At 42.5% G+C, this 15,813-nt stretch overlaps 1 protein-coding gene across 3 annotated transcripts in view; it reads right to left on the bottom strand.

Annotated features, from left to right (window-relative positions):
- Window positions 1-266: 266 nt before the first annotated feature.
- NRP2 (neuropilin 2) overlaps window positions 267-15,813 on the bottom strand; it is a 121,578-nt gene continuing 106,031 nt past the window's right edge. For 2 of the 3 annotated variants that reach the window (XM_074967988.1, XM_074967989.1), the window contains exons 16-17: window positions 6,217-6,285; window positions 267-3,792 (exon numbers count right to left, since the gene is read on the bottom strand). In XM_074967988.1, the coding sequence (XP_074824089.1) occupies window positions 3,488-3,792; window positions 6,217-6,285 (374 nt within the window). In that variant the 3' untranslated portion in view covers window positions 267-3,487. The remainder of the gene's footprint in view (window positions 3,793-6,216; window positions 6,286-15,813) is intronic. The other variant, XM_074967990.1, reaches the window with a different exon arrangement.

The raw sequence follows: 15,813 nt of genomic DNA, 5'->3' as shown, positions 1-15,813 counted from the left end.
TGGTCTTACTGCTACCCAAACTTCACTAGAGTGATCCATAGCCTTGCCTGGTGTACATTCCCGAAAGCATGTGATTTCCATCTGGGGTTACATCACCCCTCAGCCCTGCCTCAAAACTACATTTCTCTGGGTTCCTTTGCCTTAACAGGCCAAGCCACCAACAACTGGGGGCTCACAACACACCCACATAAAGGCCTCAGCACACTCCCCACCCCTTACTTTTAAATTTTCCTTTTACAAAACAAAGTGGAACAGCCTCTCTACTGTAATGTTTATTAAATAGGCATTTTAAAGGGTTTTTATACAAATCATATAAACACAGTTTAATTTGTCTTTTTACACTGAAGAATCACAGTAAAAGAGCTGAAGCTCCTATGTCCTGGCTCAGCCAGTGAATGGTTGACTACCTTGCACTGCAAACCTTGGAAAAGTTCAGCTTTTGCATACAGTTTCTTAAGGTTAATTCCCATGCTCACCTCCCTGCAAAATGAAATCAGCAACATGACAAACACGCCTGTTAGTAATGATTACTTGACACTGGGAGGGTGTGGAGGTAACACACTTCAGCAAAGGCATTATTAACACTGTGTTAGTAGTGTAGTTTGGAAAGGGCATTGCTTGAGAACATGGATTAACAAATAGTTCGTATTTGCAGATTAGACTGCACCAATTTTATTTTCCCTGTTAAAGTTACAAGCAAACACAGTTATCTGTATTAGAACAGTAAAGCACACAGCAGCAGTAAGTGAGGTATCAGCTATGCAGCAGTATTGGCCTGTTTCTGCTCAGCAAGTGTGCACATTCAGGTCCCTGTACCAACCCACATGGACTAGAAATGCAGGACTCTTATGGGGTGTGCTTTTCCATTACGCACAGCTTGGCTAGGTCCAACCCAAATTAGTGCCACAATCAGCAGTACTCTCCTGCCCCAGACCAGAGCTACAGTAACACTATTCAGTCCCACGTAATCATTCACGTACACAATACATACAGAGAATTCATGTGTGCATAAACACACATCGAGCTGACTCTATGTATATACCATCTCTCCCCCTCTAGCTGCCTACTAGACACTGTAACATTACCATTACTATATATTAGTGACTATTGTTTCTATAAGTTGACTTTTATAGGTAGGTGGCTATGGTCATTTCCCATTCACTCTTCCCCTTTTGTGTGATTTAGAAGAGGGATAAAGTTGATGAGTAGCAGCAATCCATCTCTGAAATGGTCTGATACATTTTACTATCACTGTGTGAATGGTTGGTTTTTGTTTGTTTGTTTTTTTGGTAGAGTAACAGGTAGTTTGTGTGTGGAGAACGACTAAGTTAAGGTGACCAATTTTTCAAAATAAAAAAACCGGGATGGTTCTGTGCCAATGTGTTTTTTTGTTTGTTTGTTTGTTTTTTAAGGGACATGAAATAGTCACATACTAGATAAGACTGCACTTTTCAAAGTGTGTGTGTTAAGTGTCATGCCTGCCAGCTTCCAACTCAACAAGGGTCCATGCTTATTTTTCAGGAGGACTTTTCCAAGTGAGCTCTTCATGAAACTCTCAACAAGAGCCATTAACATTCATGCATGCTACTTCTTTTCTCTTCACTCCAAATGCTGCTCATCACGCTGAGCACTTGTCCTAGTGGCTGGCTTGTTCCTAGTACACAGAGCAAATGCTACTCGATGTAGGGTTATGCCCAGAAAACTTTGAGATATTATATATATAAAATTTTGATATCTGAAATGAAAAGCGAAGCCATGTCAGGTGTCTCACAGGAAGATCCTGGAAGACTATATGAAAACAACAGGGTATATGGGCACTTTAAGAATAAATTTGCTGGCGTGGTTATTGGGTTCTTGCTTTCACATGGATAATCCATGTGCAATACTATGGAAACATTCATATAGATAACCCAGCTGTATTAAAACTGAAATAACCTCATTGATGTGAAACCAGGGATTTTAAACCTTTTCATTCACTACATTACGGTCATAACACATCTCTTATGTGGCATGATCACACAGACACAGAGAGAAAATATAGCCAGACCACTTGCAAGTACAAAGTCGAGACTCTTCCACTAGGCTCTACCCAGTAGAGTGCCAATGAAGAATATATTACAGAGAGGAAGAAGAGGGGAAGGATGAATGCCTTATCTGTAGTTTGATACATCACTGATCTCTAGACATAGAAACAATATGTTTTTCTAAGGCACTTGATTAAAACAAAACAAAACACCACATAATTTTGTTGTTGGTGTTGGCAACAGGTCAGAAGCAGAGCAGCTTCGCTCTGAAGGGATGAGAAGATGACCGCATTTTGGTTTAAACTGTTTACTTGATATCCAGACTGGAGTCTTGCAGCTCATACCTGACTCCAGGGAAAGCAGAAGGAATTACCATAACCCAAAGGAGAAAGAATGGTTACCGCCTTAGTAAGGCAGTCAATTAATCTAAGCGTGTTGGGTCTCACCCCACACTGCATCCCACTCCATGGGATGGTGCATGATAATAGTTAATTTTTTCCTTCTTATTCTGAGTGGCCATCATAGTAGCAAAGAATTTAAATATATAGCTATATATATAGCAAGCCATTCTCTCAAAAAAGCCATCTCCAGAATCTTGGGAACCTTACAATTGTGTGTCTTTTGTTTGCTGCAATTTTCTATATATATATATATATACTTTAAAAAAGGATAAAAGAAATAAAAAGAGCCCTTCTGAGGAAGGTCACTGCTGTTTCAATCCAAGTTCTGGATTTAATAAATGGCTCTTATTCATAAATCACTTTAAGGCTCTTCAGCTTCTCTCTGAGGGGTGCGTCTACATGTAAGGTTTCTTTTCTATTTTGCTTCTTAATCTCTTAAGAAAGCACGGCTGTTTCCCTTGGACCCTAAAATTGGTGTAATTCTTTCCACCCCCTACGCCACCTGGATATGGAAAGTTAAAGGCAACAACCTGCTTTCATTTTAGGCGTAGAAACTGCAGCTCGCCAGGTTTGTATAACGTGCACCCAGAACAAATCCCTTAACTCAAAAGAATATCTGAATGGGGAGAGAAGCGGGATGGGCTTTTGTGTGTGTGTTATTTCTAAAGACAGAATGGCTAAGGAATTTTCAGCCACGTATTCGAGAAAGGAAGTGGGAAATAATGATCATTTTATTTCTCACATCCAAAAGGTAAACCATCATTTCCTTGGACACGTCTCAATCATTCACATAAAGGGGCAAGGGAGCATCTGAGCTCCTTTCCTTGTTCCAGCGCAGTTCTCATAATTACAATAATTATTCAGATACTGTAGTCCTTGCAGATTGTAATCCATTTACTGGAGTCTACAACTGTGGTTTATGACAGGGACCTCATGCCCATGCCCCCTTCTGTATTCCGGATTGGTTTGAGATTATGGCAATCCATTCCCATAGAAAACAAGTAATCTTCACCAGCTACTCTCGCTGGAATGAAATGTCACATGTGATTCCGGTGCAATCAGTCATGCCTCAGAACAGCACTTCTGGTGGTTCATTTTGACTTTGTGCTTGATGCCATCATACAGCTCAAAGTTGTAGTTCTCCAGAGTAGTGGAGCTTCGAGAGGACAGACCAGTATAGGAGCATGTACAGTAGAGCAATAACCCAGCACAAATGGCCCCTAGGAGAACTCCAAGCGAACTCATAGCTATGATGGTAACTAGGATTGGATCCAGAGTGTAGAGCCAGCTCTTGTCTTTGTCCAGCTTTGGGGTTACTGGAGAGTTAGTAGAGAACAGTGTGGTGTTGTTATCCAGACCAAAATAATCTGCAATATAATTGACAGTTATTAGCCGGAGATCTTTATTCACCTTAAACTTATTTGTAAATAACAACATTTGTGATGGTCAGAGTTAGATCCTCAGCTGGCGTAAATCAGCAGAGCTTTAAGTCAATGGCGCTATAACAATTTACACCAGCTGAGAATCTGACTTTTCAAGTGCAGCTGTAGTCAGAAATCAGGTTCTCTGGGAATCACCTCTCAGGGTCTCTGTGGCCTGTGGAAGCTCCCATACCTAATTTGCACCATTTACAAGTCAAGATGCAATGTGAGCACCAATTAATGTTTGAACGTTCAGTTCTGTTGACGCCACCACAAAAACAGTTTGTTGACTTTGCCATGCTGATAGCAGTAAAAAAAAAAAAATTGTATTTTTTAGGAACTTAGATGCAACTTGAATGGCACATATACAGTAATAGGACAGCATACATTTAGTAACAAGGGGCCTGTTTTTATATAACCACTTTTTTTTTAATCATACCACATTTTAAGTCCTTGAGAAATAAACAGAGAAGGTGTTAAGCAGCATCACTATAAACTTCCCCATACTAAGTACATCTGACTTGACTGAAAGGACTCTTCATCTATAGAAAGCACTCTTCCCACAGGGCCTTATCCTGCACCACTGGTGTCAATAGGAGCTTTATTATTTATGTCAATGGGCACAGGATCAGGCCCATATGTCCTATGCAATGTCACTGTTGGGTTTCACTGAAGACAAGACTGTCACTTGTAACGACAATTGCGGTACATTTCTATCAGTGACTGAGACAATAATACTTACAGAGCACTTTGTGTTCAAAACCCTGTATGGACACACATTTGTTAATTCACACAACATTCCCTGTGATGCCGGGGGATAAGTATTATTATCCCAAGGCTGCCCAGTGAGGCCTTCCAGACTTCAAACCCTATGCTCAGGTGAACTTTAGTCATAGGCTCCACAAAGCCATAAGGGGCAGATTCTCAGGGGCCGTGAGCTGGCTTCAGTGGAACTACGCTGATTCACCGGTTGAAGATCTGGCCCGTTATTTTGATAATCTTCCATACGTTATAAACTCTGGAAACAGGGGAGGGTGGACTGGTTTGGGGGGAAAATGGCCAAACCTCATCCCAAATCCTGAAATGAATCCCTAATAATTTTTGAAGATTTGTAAAGTTCAATTATATTTAAGACCGAGCTCTCCCTGCCTGAAGGGGCGTCTCCTTCCTTTGCTGAAATCCACCAACAACCTCTCAGCAATTCTGCCAGTGTCTCTTAAACTGGGCCGGCTGCTGTCTTAATTGTAATACTCTGCAGATCTCAAAGTATTTTACTAAGGAGAGAAGAATATTATTACCCCCTACTTTGGAGAGGGGGAAACCGAAATACAGAGAGATTGATGACTGGCCCAAGGCCACACAAAGAGCCAGTAGCAGAGTTGAACTAAAACTCAGCTCTCCTGATGCCCAGTCCTTTGCTCTGACCACTACACCACACCGCTGCTTCAAATTTTGCAAGCAATGTACACTGCTCCTAGTTCAGAGCAGAGGTAATGCATTCTAAACAAGCTGTGATCTGGGGGAAGAGCTGGAGCATGTGAGATTTTAACAGACCAGCCGTTCAGAACCCACCCGATATACCAGTGGCTCTCAATCTTTCCAGATGAATGTATCCCTTTCAGGAGTCTGATTTGTCTTGTGTACCCCCAAGTTTCACAAAAGCACACTATTACTGAAAAATTGCTTACTTTCTCATTTTTAACCGTATAATTATAAAATAAATCAATTGGAATATAAATATTATACTTACATTTCAGTGTATAGTATATAGAGCAGTTAAAAACAAATCATTGTAATAAATTTTAGTTTGTACTGACTTCATTAATGCTTTTTATGTAGCCTGTTGTAAAACTAGGCAAATATCTAGATGAGTTGATGTACCCCCTGGAAGACCTCTGTGTACCCCCAGGGATACATGTATCCTTGGTTGAGAATCACTGTGAGAGACAGTGTCACACCTGACAGTCTATCCTCCCAATGATGGTTTATTACCAAATATAGAGAGTCGGTTTGGGATTGGGGAAAGGGAGTTGAGGGATAAGATGTTTTCTTAAGGGCTGTTAGGATCAGGAAGGGGGAGCTGAGATGAATGGGTCCCTTGGGGATTGGAAGACGTAATAATTAGAGATAGGCATGAACCAGAATCCCAGATTCCAAACATTCCCTATCTCAGGGATCTTTAATTGAGTTTTGCAGCTTGCCCTTATCTCTGTAGAGGTCCAAAGTATTGGATTCAAATACTCCTCTACTTGAGGAAAGTTCAGCTCCACATGCAAAAATTGTGGATTGCACCCTTCTCTAGTAATAGTAGACTGTGATAATACAACATAAGCTTCCCCCTAAATTGTCTGCATAACATTTTATACTCACCGTCTTCATTGTCATCTCCAGTGTCTTGCCCGGGGATTGCAAAGCCATCCTCTAACCTTGGGAAGTCCACTAGAATGACAAGACACGGTTTTGGAGTATTGAAAACAGTCACTTTGTTATGAGACCTACCAGGTTTGAACTATTGCAAAATTTTCCACAGCTATGGCCAAAGCCAGTGAATAATCTTGCGTGTACAACAGAACAGGTGCTTCATGGTACATCACATCACATTTTTTCCCCACTAAATGACCAGCTTTTAAGAAAACGAAACAGAGGAAAAAGAAAGAAGCCAGATAATCTGAATACCATTGAAATATTGTCATTACTGTCTTCATAATGGCCATAACTCATTATTAACATGGTCATGGGTATTCTACTTATAACTTTCAATAATATCTTAGTGCCCATCATTAGTTGCCATTAATAGTAGATCCATTTAACACACTCTACATTTCATCATCCCACATACATCTTAGTGGACACAAAGCCCCAATGACCCACTTTCTCTTTGGTTTCAAATAAATTCGCAGTAATTTAAGGAAGTCATGTATCATCATTACAAGTTTTAATGTAAAAGCTGGTTGAGACAGAGTGAGACAGGGAGATTTGTAACTGGGTGTCCATATTCAGGCGTTTATGTTAACATATCTCTGATCCAAACGCCTTTTAGTGGTGATATTTCTTTTTATTGTTCAGCATAGATCAAACCCTACTAACCAAATGTGCTTGCCACAGTCGGAGTAGAGCTAAGTTACTTTGCCGTGCAATCTTTCCAGTATTAGCTCTATTCCAGGATAAATGCCTTTGTATTTAAACTTGCCTACATTTTTCAAAACTAGCTCTGATTTTTGGATGCCCACCTGGAGACACTTAAAGAAGATCAAGCTTGCTGAGGGCCCAGCTTTCTGAAAATCAGACTCCTACAAAGTGTCTCAAGTTGCACACTCCAAAAAGAGACACTTTTGAGAATATAAGCTACTGTTGTGTATCTCACACGAGTTGCAAAAGAAGAAAGAGATCAATGTAATTTAAAAAAATCACCTAAAATGACAAGGCCAAAGAAGTGTAGTGTGCCTAAAAAGCAACGTCTCACAGTTCTAAGGGCCTTTCCAAAAATTGCAAGCTACTGATTAAACTTAAATTAATGTGTTTGCCATGAGACTGTTACACAGGTGCCTCTGTTCAGAAATTTGTATCGGAGTCTACTAAGAACTCCAGCTTAATACTATTCATTTAGTGAGTTAGGGCAATTTATATCGCAGCATGACTAAGCTTGACAAGAAGGGGAAAAAGACATACACACATCCATTCAGTAGTTTGAACTGTTACCCCATCAACACTTATCAAGAGGGAAAGAACTTCAGTGCCTTAGAAAACACAATCAATAGTCTATCCATCACTGCCTCCATGTGCATTAGCCTAGAAGCCTGGGTGTATATCAGCAGCACTGTCCCCCTCAAGAGCTCCTCCTCTCTGTCCCAAACTGATCCCTAGATTCCCACCACGCCATCAAAGCCCCACCATTGTTCTGGTTAAGGAGAGACTGGGTGCAATTCTCCTTCCGAACACATCAATGTTGCTCCTACAGGGCCAAATGAGTAAGTGTTGAGATGCTCGATGTGGGGGTGCCTTAAAGAGGCCAGAATTACTGAGCACTCACCCTATGTAAAACAGGCTTCTTTAAAGGCAATATGAGAAAAGGGAGCTTATTGGGCCATTAAGCAGCATGAGGCATGCCCTCCTTCAAGGGCCTGGTGGGCCAAATTAACTGCGGGTGTAAGTAGTTTGTTCCACTGTCTCTCCTCATAGTTCCTGGCCTCTTCAGGAGAAATGAATCCAGAACTGGGAACTTAACAGTGGGTGTTTACATGGGAAAGCACCACCACCACTAGGCCACTGTGGCAATCCTGCCAAGAATGTTCATTACCACCATCATTATCGTCAGTGCAATGAGCTCCACATCGAAATGGTGTCATTTATTGGGCACCATGGCTTTAAATAGAAAGCTCCTGCCTGGAGAGGTCACAGAATGCAGAGAGAAGGAGTACTTGTGGCACCTTAGAGACTAACCAATTTATTTGAGCATGCCACAAGTCCTCCTTTTCTTTTTGCGAATACAGACTAACACGGCTGTGACTCTGAAACCTGTCAGAATGCAGAGAGGCACTTCTAGACGGTAATTCAGATGCTCTGTTTGAATCGGGCATAAAGGGAGGGTGAGAGACCTGGATGGAACAGAAGTAGCTACGTTCCCCAGCCTTTGGGCCTGATCCCAAACCTACTAAAGTCAATGGGAGTTTTTCATTGACTTCACCGGGCTTTGGATCAGGCACCTTATTAGCAGGAAACAATAACACAGACACTTTGAAAAGCCTGTGAGTTTGGGATTTAACTTTCATAGCATAAGGATATAGAATGGAATGGTTCACCTATTTACAGGTCTCTCACTCCAGACCTAGAGATAAGCCCAATATAAAACCTCAGGTCCAAATCACCTAAACTTTGGAGGAGATCAGATCTAATGTTTTGCAGCTGGAGTTGATGCAGGTTTGAGCTCTATATGCTCAGACTAGGCTGAACTTAGATCTTTGAGGTGGTGGCTCAGCAGTACTTCAGCTCCCAAGGACAGATTGGAGACTGATTGCAGTGTCCTTAACATTGGTGTTAATGCTATTATTTTCCCACATAGTCATTAGCACAGCATTTCCCTTCACCCTCATTATTCAAGTAGTTAAAAATGTTTCTTTTAATTTTCAAGTGAAGATGGGAATACAAACACAGAAGGGACCGCTTGTGTCCCTCATAATGATCAGTGATGAATGTAGAGAGAGAGAGAGAGAGACCCAATTAATTGAGCTGAGGCCCTGCTATCAGTAGCTTTTCAAAAAAGAAGGAGCAAGTTCACCTGATTTCTGAGCACTTCTGGGACTTGACCCACCCATATGGAAACCTTTTAGGATCTGAAGAACTGCCTGAGGGCCTCGTGCAAGTATTTGGAATTGTTCATGTACAAAAATCACTCAGAAAGTACTTCAAGCTAATCATCAAGCAGGAGACAAGAGGTCAAATTCTGCTGTCAGTTTCACCCATGCAACCATTTTGAAAACATAGATAGCATGAGCATAAATTAAGCTAGCATTTGGCCCACGGCCTGGAAAGGGAATCGCTGGACTTCACTGAGGCAGCAGAGTAGATGCCTGCCTCAGGCTCTTCCAAAGGCTATTCATTTTGTCCGAAAACGCATTAGAAACTCAACTCTGTTTTAGAGTAACAGCCATGTTAGTCTGTATTCGCAAAAAGAAAAGGAGTACTTGTGGCACCTTAGAGACTAACCAATTTATTTGAGCATAAGCTTTTGTGAGCTACAGCTCACTTCATCCGATGAAGTGAGCTGTAGCTCACGAAAGCTTATGCTCAAATAAATTGGTTAGTCTCTAAGGTGCCACAAGAACTCTGTTTTAGTTTCTTCTCAACTAGTTTTGGTGAGCAGGACGGAACTAAAAGTGTATCGGGTAATCAACACTTTTGAAAGAACATCAATTTTCCAAGCCTTAAAGGGAGAACTGAACACTGGGGAAAACTTGAATAAAGAGAACGTTTATACAAAAAGCTATTTACTCTGCTAGCAATTGTCTCTATTCCCTTTGCTAATATTGCTGATATTTGTGTTTGAAGAGCTTTCTCCCACACAATCCATTTCCTCTTTCAGCATAGTCCTGTAGCAGAGCCAGGATCCTCTATTTATCACACAGCATTCTATTGCCATCAACTTGTTTGTGATGTCATGTATCTGCTCCAATGCACTGTCTATGGACGAAACCAAAAAAACCCTTCTTTTTTCCATACCAAGTAATTAGCAAAATCAGCCTTGGCTGTTTGGTGGCCCGTGGCGCTGAGACCACTAGACTCACATCCAGTTCCTAGCAGCTATGTGCTCCCATCGCAGAAAACAGCCCTGCATTTGGCATTAATTAGCACCTTTGTTGACAAGTCTCAGCACAGATGTGAAGACCTGGGTGGGCCATAAAAACTGACCCCTTGGACGTACTCCCTCTGTCAGGTTCAAGGCACGTTGTCAGAACCATGACCTGCCCAAGTGTTGTGCCACGCCCGTCATGTGCATAAACAGGATTTAATTCACCTCTCCTGTGCATAAACAGAAGGCTTTCATTCTTCAAGGGCTATCCATCTGCTAGCTTTCACATGTAGTCAATTTACTTGAAAATTTTAAATGAAAAAATCATTAAGGAAAGTTATGCAAGAAAGTTAAGTGAAACTCTATTTAAGTATGATGCATTTGAAAGCTTTGCCCGGTGTGAAAGGCCCTTTTTAAGAAAAATGTGTTAAATTATGGCTACGAACCTCCAGCTATTCACGCTGAAAAGCAGTAAAGATGAAGCCAACGTAAGTGATGGCTTTCGAAATGGCCGGATGCCTAGCAGAGACGGTTATCTATTGTATCTGAGATCACTGCCAGCAAGCTAAAAGGCTAATTTATGAATCCTGAAAAAGGAAGATGAGGAGGTTTTAATCAATGTAGTTGAAACATCTTAAATAGAATGAACATACCAGCTCAAGACATGGGGCTAGCAGGACAGAGGTTGGTATTTTCAGAGACATTAGGAGGCTAAATGTACATTGCTTTAAAAAAGTGACTGACCATAATGATTGCAGGGGATGTGACATAGGAGGTAATGTGCTGACCTTTTTTGCTGCTTTTGCTCAGATTGGGCTTACGTTGTAAGTGAAAACAGCATAGAGATGTCAGTGTAGTCTGGAGTCGATATGCATGTGTATGTCTCAGTCAGTGTGCTGGGTAAATGGCTTTAAGCCCACCCAACCAGCCCCGCTTTGGTCTATGAAGTTCGGTTTCAGTGCAGTGGCATTGTTGAGGGAATGACACTTGTTCACAACACCTGACATCTCAAAACCAGCATGCCTACCTACAACATAGGCCACAACAGAACCACGCTCAGTAAATTTTGCATCACACCCATACATTTCTCTCTAGGGGGCCTGTTTCTATGTCTAGAAGGCCAGTTTTCCAGACCTCAAATCATTCTTCTAGCTATTTTCTGAACTCTTTCCAATTTGTCAACATCCTTTTTGAAGTGTGGACGCCAGAACTGGACACAGTGTTCCAGTAAGGGTCTCACTAATGCCCTATACAGAGTTAATATTACCTACCTCCTCCCATTTGATATCCCTCTGCTCATGGATCCAATGTTTGCATTTGCTTTCTTAGCTACAACATTGCCTTGGGAGCTCACAATCAGTTAGACCTCAACTTGACAGGCTGCTTTCCCTGTGGAACCCTACTGGTGCTCTGAGGATGGGTTCCCAGAACATGGGCTCACAATGTAGCAGTGTCATGATGCAAACACTACTATTTCGCAAGGCAGGAAAGCTTCCAGGTTCACTGACCTTTGCACGTCGTCAGAACCTGAGCTGCTTTGGGTTTGTCTGCTCCCAAATACTACATCTGCCATGTACATGACACACTTTACTTAGAAGAACCTTGTAGGGATTTTGTAGACATCAGACTGAGGTGAGCTGCCAGAGCTCTCTGACGGTGATTCATATATAATTCCAGTTTTTCATTGCATTTCACTCATCAGTGATGTATGCAAAGGTCTATTTCTTTTCTTTTTTTTTTTAGAAAGTATCTGAATTACTCTAGTTTATTTTGCATTCTTGGTGTACTTTGAAATCTGATCGAATCCCAAAGTGATCGCCTAAAATAACAGCACATGATTTGCTGACTCAGTGCACTGGGAATTTCCCCGAAGAAAGAAATCCACCTACATATGCATCACATCCACTTACACACTTATCACTACCCCATCCGCTGGAGAGACAACATGTTGAGTGGGCAGCAGAGATTGAGAGCAATTGTAAATGAGTGATTATAATGCAGTGTTGGTGACCAGAGAGACTGAGTACCACCATGTGACCAAACAATAATGCACAGTACAGCTTGATATATTAAACTCGTACATGCATGGACACTCAGGGTTAAAGTTGTCCTGCCCACCTGGGAACTTTTATTGCCTCAGCCATTTAAAACAGAGCCATTTCTTTTAAAAATATTTAGAGGAATGATCTGAAGCCCTACAGTTTTCAAGTGTTTTGGGCCAATACTCTCTTGCCTTAGTAGGAATGTGGATCATGCCAGTATTTTAAAAAAGGGAGAGCTGGCCAATATAATGTGGGGACCAGCCTTGTGCTAGCAGAAAAATGGACTATCATAGGCTACTGTAATATTTTCATAAAGGAAAGGCTGGAAATGTACTGCAGAGAATAATCCTTGCATTGGCAGGAAATGGACTAACTGACCTACAACAACTGTCTTTGGAATGTCAGTTGCCTTTGTGTTTTTGGTGTTTGCTAGGTCTGCGTTACATTTACTACGGCGGTAGTGTTGCCTAGTGGATAGAGTAGTGGCCTGGAACTCAGGAGACCTCTGTCTTAGTCCCAGCTCTGCCACCATCCTATGAGGGATGCAAGTCACCTCCCTCCCTGGAAATGGAGATAATGATACTGACTTCCTTTGTAAGCACCATGGGGTCTATGGCTGCCCAGTGCTATGTATAAGCTAGGCATTAGTAGTAGTGGTATCGATTAAGGGCCTGATTCAGGAAACGCAGCCCAGGTCAGCAAAGCTTAAAGTTAAATACACCCTTATGTGTTTTGCTGACTAGAGCTGGGGTAGAATGTGTGCTTAAGTATCTTCCTGACTCAGAACCAGCAGGAGGGAAGCTAACATAGAAGCTTTTAAAGGTCATCACTACCAGCACTCTTCTATCTGTCATTTCCATGAACCCATAAGCTCAGCTCCACTGTATCTATGCATTGCAACGCCTTTGGTCCTCTGCTATGAATGTCGCACATTACTGGGTGATATCATATAATCTCTGTGGTTCTTTACACATAGAGTGCAATACTAGTACAAGGCACACAAGGAGACCACACTGCAGAAATATGTCCCCCAAAGGCCTATAACATTGTGTAATGTTGGGTGGTCTAGATTCCATATAAAGCAGGGCACCAGTATTTGCATGCCATATCAAAAATGCTGTCGAGAAAACTAGAACTTCTCTGTCCATAAGGAATAAGGGCTCAACTTTTAACATCCTTTTAACGAGCCTTTTACTTCCTTCAGTTGTTTATTTCTAGCTCTTTTTTTTAAATAGCAGAATAACAACTCAAATGTACGTCGTTTTGTTTTGTCGTCGTGAAGCTGCCCACCTTGCCATTGCTTCATTTCGCTTCCCCACTGCAGTGTTGTCTCTATAGATGTGATCACCAGATGGTTGTGAGGTGGATAGGTCCCAATGTGAGCGAATGGAAAAACACTTCACAAACACACGCACCGCATGAAGGGTTACTATCTCATATGCTTAGTAGCTTAGTAGCTGTTTTTCAAAATGATGTATCCTCACCATTTCCAAACAATTTTCCCCCCAAACACTAAACACACTTAATTTACACACAGACTAAATCCCTGCCCAATTTTAAAGGAGAGCTGTGTTTTGGATAGAGCTTAACATAAAAGGAAAAAAGCCCCTAGTATCAGCTTGACCGTCTTGCTTGGTATTGTAACTCCTGTACTTTGTATTTAAACCACCTCCCAGGAAGCCCTGGTTTGGGACTAAGCTCAGAGCTCAGAAAGGGATCATAGAATCATAGAATAACAGAGTTGGAAGGGACCTCTGGAGGCCATCTGGTCCAACCCCCTGCCCAGAGCAGGACCAATCCCAACTAAATCATCCCAGTCAGACTGACTTTGTCAAGCCTGACCTTAAAAACTTCTAAGGAAGGGGATTCCACCACCTCCCTAGGTAACGCATTCCAGTATTTCACCACCCTCCTAGTGAAAAAGTTTTTCCTAATATCCAACCTAAACCTCCCCCACTGCAACTTGAGACTATTACTCCTTGTCCTGTCATCTGCTATCACTGAGAATAGTCTAGATCCATCCTCTTTGGAACCACCTTTCAGGTAGTTAAAAGCAGCTATCAAATCCCCCCTCATTCTTCTCTTCCGTAGACTAAACAATCCCAGTTCCCTCAGCCTCTCCTCATAACTCATGTGTTCCAGTCCCCTAATCATTTTTGTTGCCCTTCGCTGGATTCTCTCCAATTTCTCCACATCCTTCTTGTAGTGTGGGGCCCAAAACTGGACACAGTACTCCAGATGAGGCCTCACCAGTGTCGAATAGAGGGGAACGATCACGTCCCTTGATCTGCTGGCTATGCCCCTACTTATACACCCCAAAATGCCATTGGCGTTCTTGGCAACAAGGGCACACTGTTGACTCATATCCAGCTTCTCGTCCACTGTAACCCCTAGGTCCTTCTCTGCAGAACTGCTGCCTAGCCATTCGGTCCCTAGTCTGTAGCGGTGCATGGGATTCTTCCGTCCTAGGTGCAGGACTCTGCACTTGTCCTTGTTGGATGGGGTGCATGACAGTGTATGTCACTATGGACACACCTATACAGCAGCTGGAGGAGTATTTCTCGGCTTGGCTAGACGTGCACGCACTAGCTCTGCTCCAGTTAGCATGTTAAAAATAGCCATGTGGCCATGGGGGGGAGCTTGGGCTAGCTGCCCAAGTATGTACCTAGGATGTCGGATGGGGTGGTACTTGGGTGGCTAGCCCTCCCCATCACCTGTGCTGCTGCAGCTACGCTGCTGTTGTTTGCACAGTAGCTCGAGCAGAGCTAGCTTCGGTATGTCACCCAAGCTGGGAATTACAGCCGTCAGCTGCTGTGCAGATGGATCGAGGGGGACATTCTCCTGCTCTTGCTGTGTGCTACATTCTGAATCCGTGTGAACCTCAGGGTCAGTTTGCGTTTTCAGTTAAATATAGAAAGAGGGATTTTCGCTAAAAAAGAAAAACTAAAGAATGGTGATTCAGAAAGAAACGTGCAAGGATAAACAGGAGGGGACAAGAGCACGGAGGAAGTAGAGTCATATCCCTCTTTCTTCAGAAAGCTTCCTCCCCTACGGCCTCAGCCTGCTCCCATTGAAGTTAATCTCAAGAGTCCCGACCATTTCAATGGTATGGGATCAGGCCTCTAGACAGGGGGTTGGTCATACATTTTCCCTAACAAATTGGCATGGGAAGCAATAAGAACAAAGTGGATGTGAGAGATTCAGCAATGATGTCATGCCAGGGCTGACTTTAGCAGATATGTGGCAAACGAAGGGCCCCCCCTCCCCATCATTAGAGTCTTAAGTGGTTCCACATAAGCTCCTGGAAGGCTTCTGATTTTTGCATATCACCAATGAAAGCTGCGGTGAAATGATGCAGATTGCAGATGTGTCTAATGATGAGCAGACGTACCAACATCTGTGCTATGCTACCCAGTGTTGGAATATCGCTTGACTGTCTCCTGCCCTGGTGTGCACACGCACAAATCGTATAATCAGAAACTGCCTGGTCTCCTGAGGCGACACAACCAGATGGCTAACAGATATTTTGCTCTCACTCCTTCTAATGTACAGAGTAAGCAACAGACTATGCTGCTGTTGTGCCCCTGGTGCCGCTGTGCTTAGCTATCTAGGCAGCTGGCTGAGCGAAGTGGTTCCTAA

The sequence above is a fragment of the Natator depressus genome, chromosome 11 (genome assembly GCF_965152275.1).
Source record: "Natator depressus isolate rNatDep1 chromosome 11, rNatDep2.hap1, whole genome shotgun sequence".
NCBI lineage: Eukaryota > Metazoa > Chordata > Testudines > Cheloniidae > Natator > Natator depressus.
Note: the sequence above shows the minus strand (reverse complement) of the source record. Positions and strands in the feature narration are given on the sequence as shown.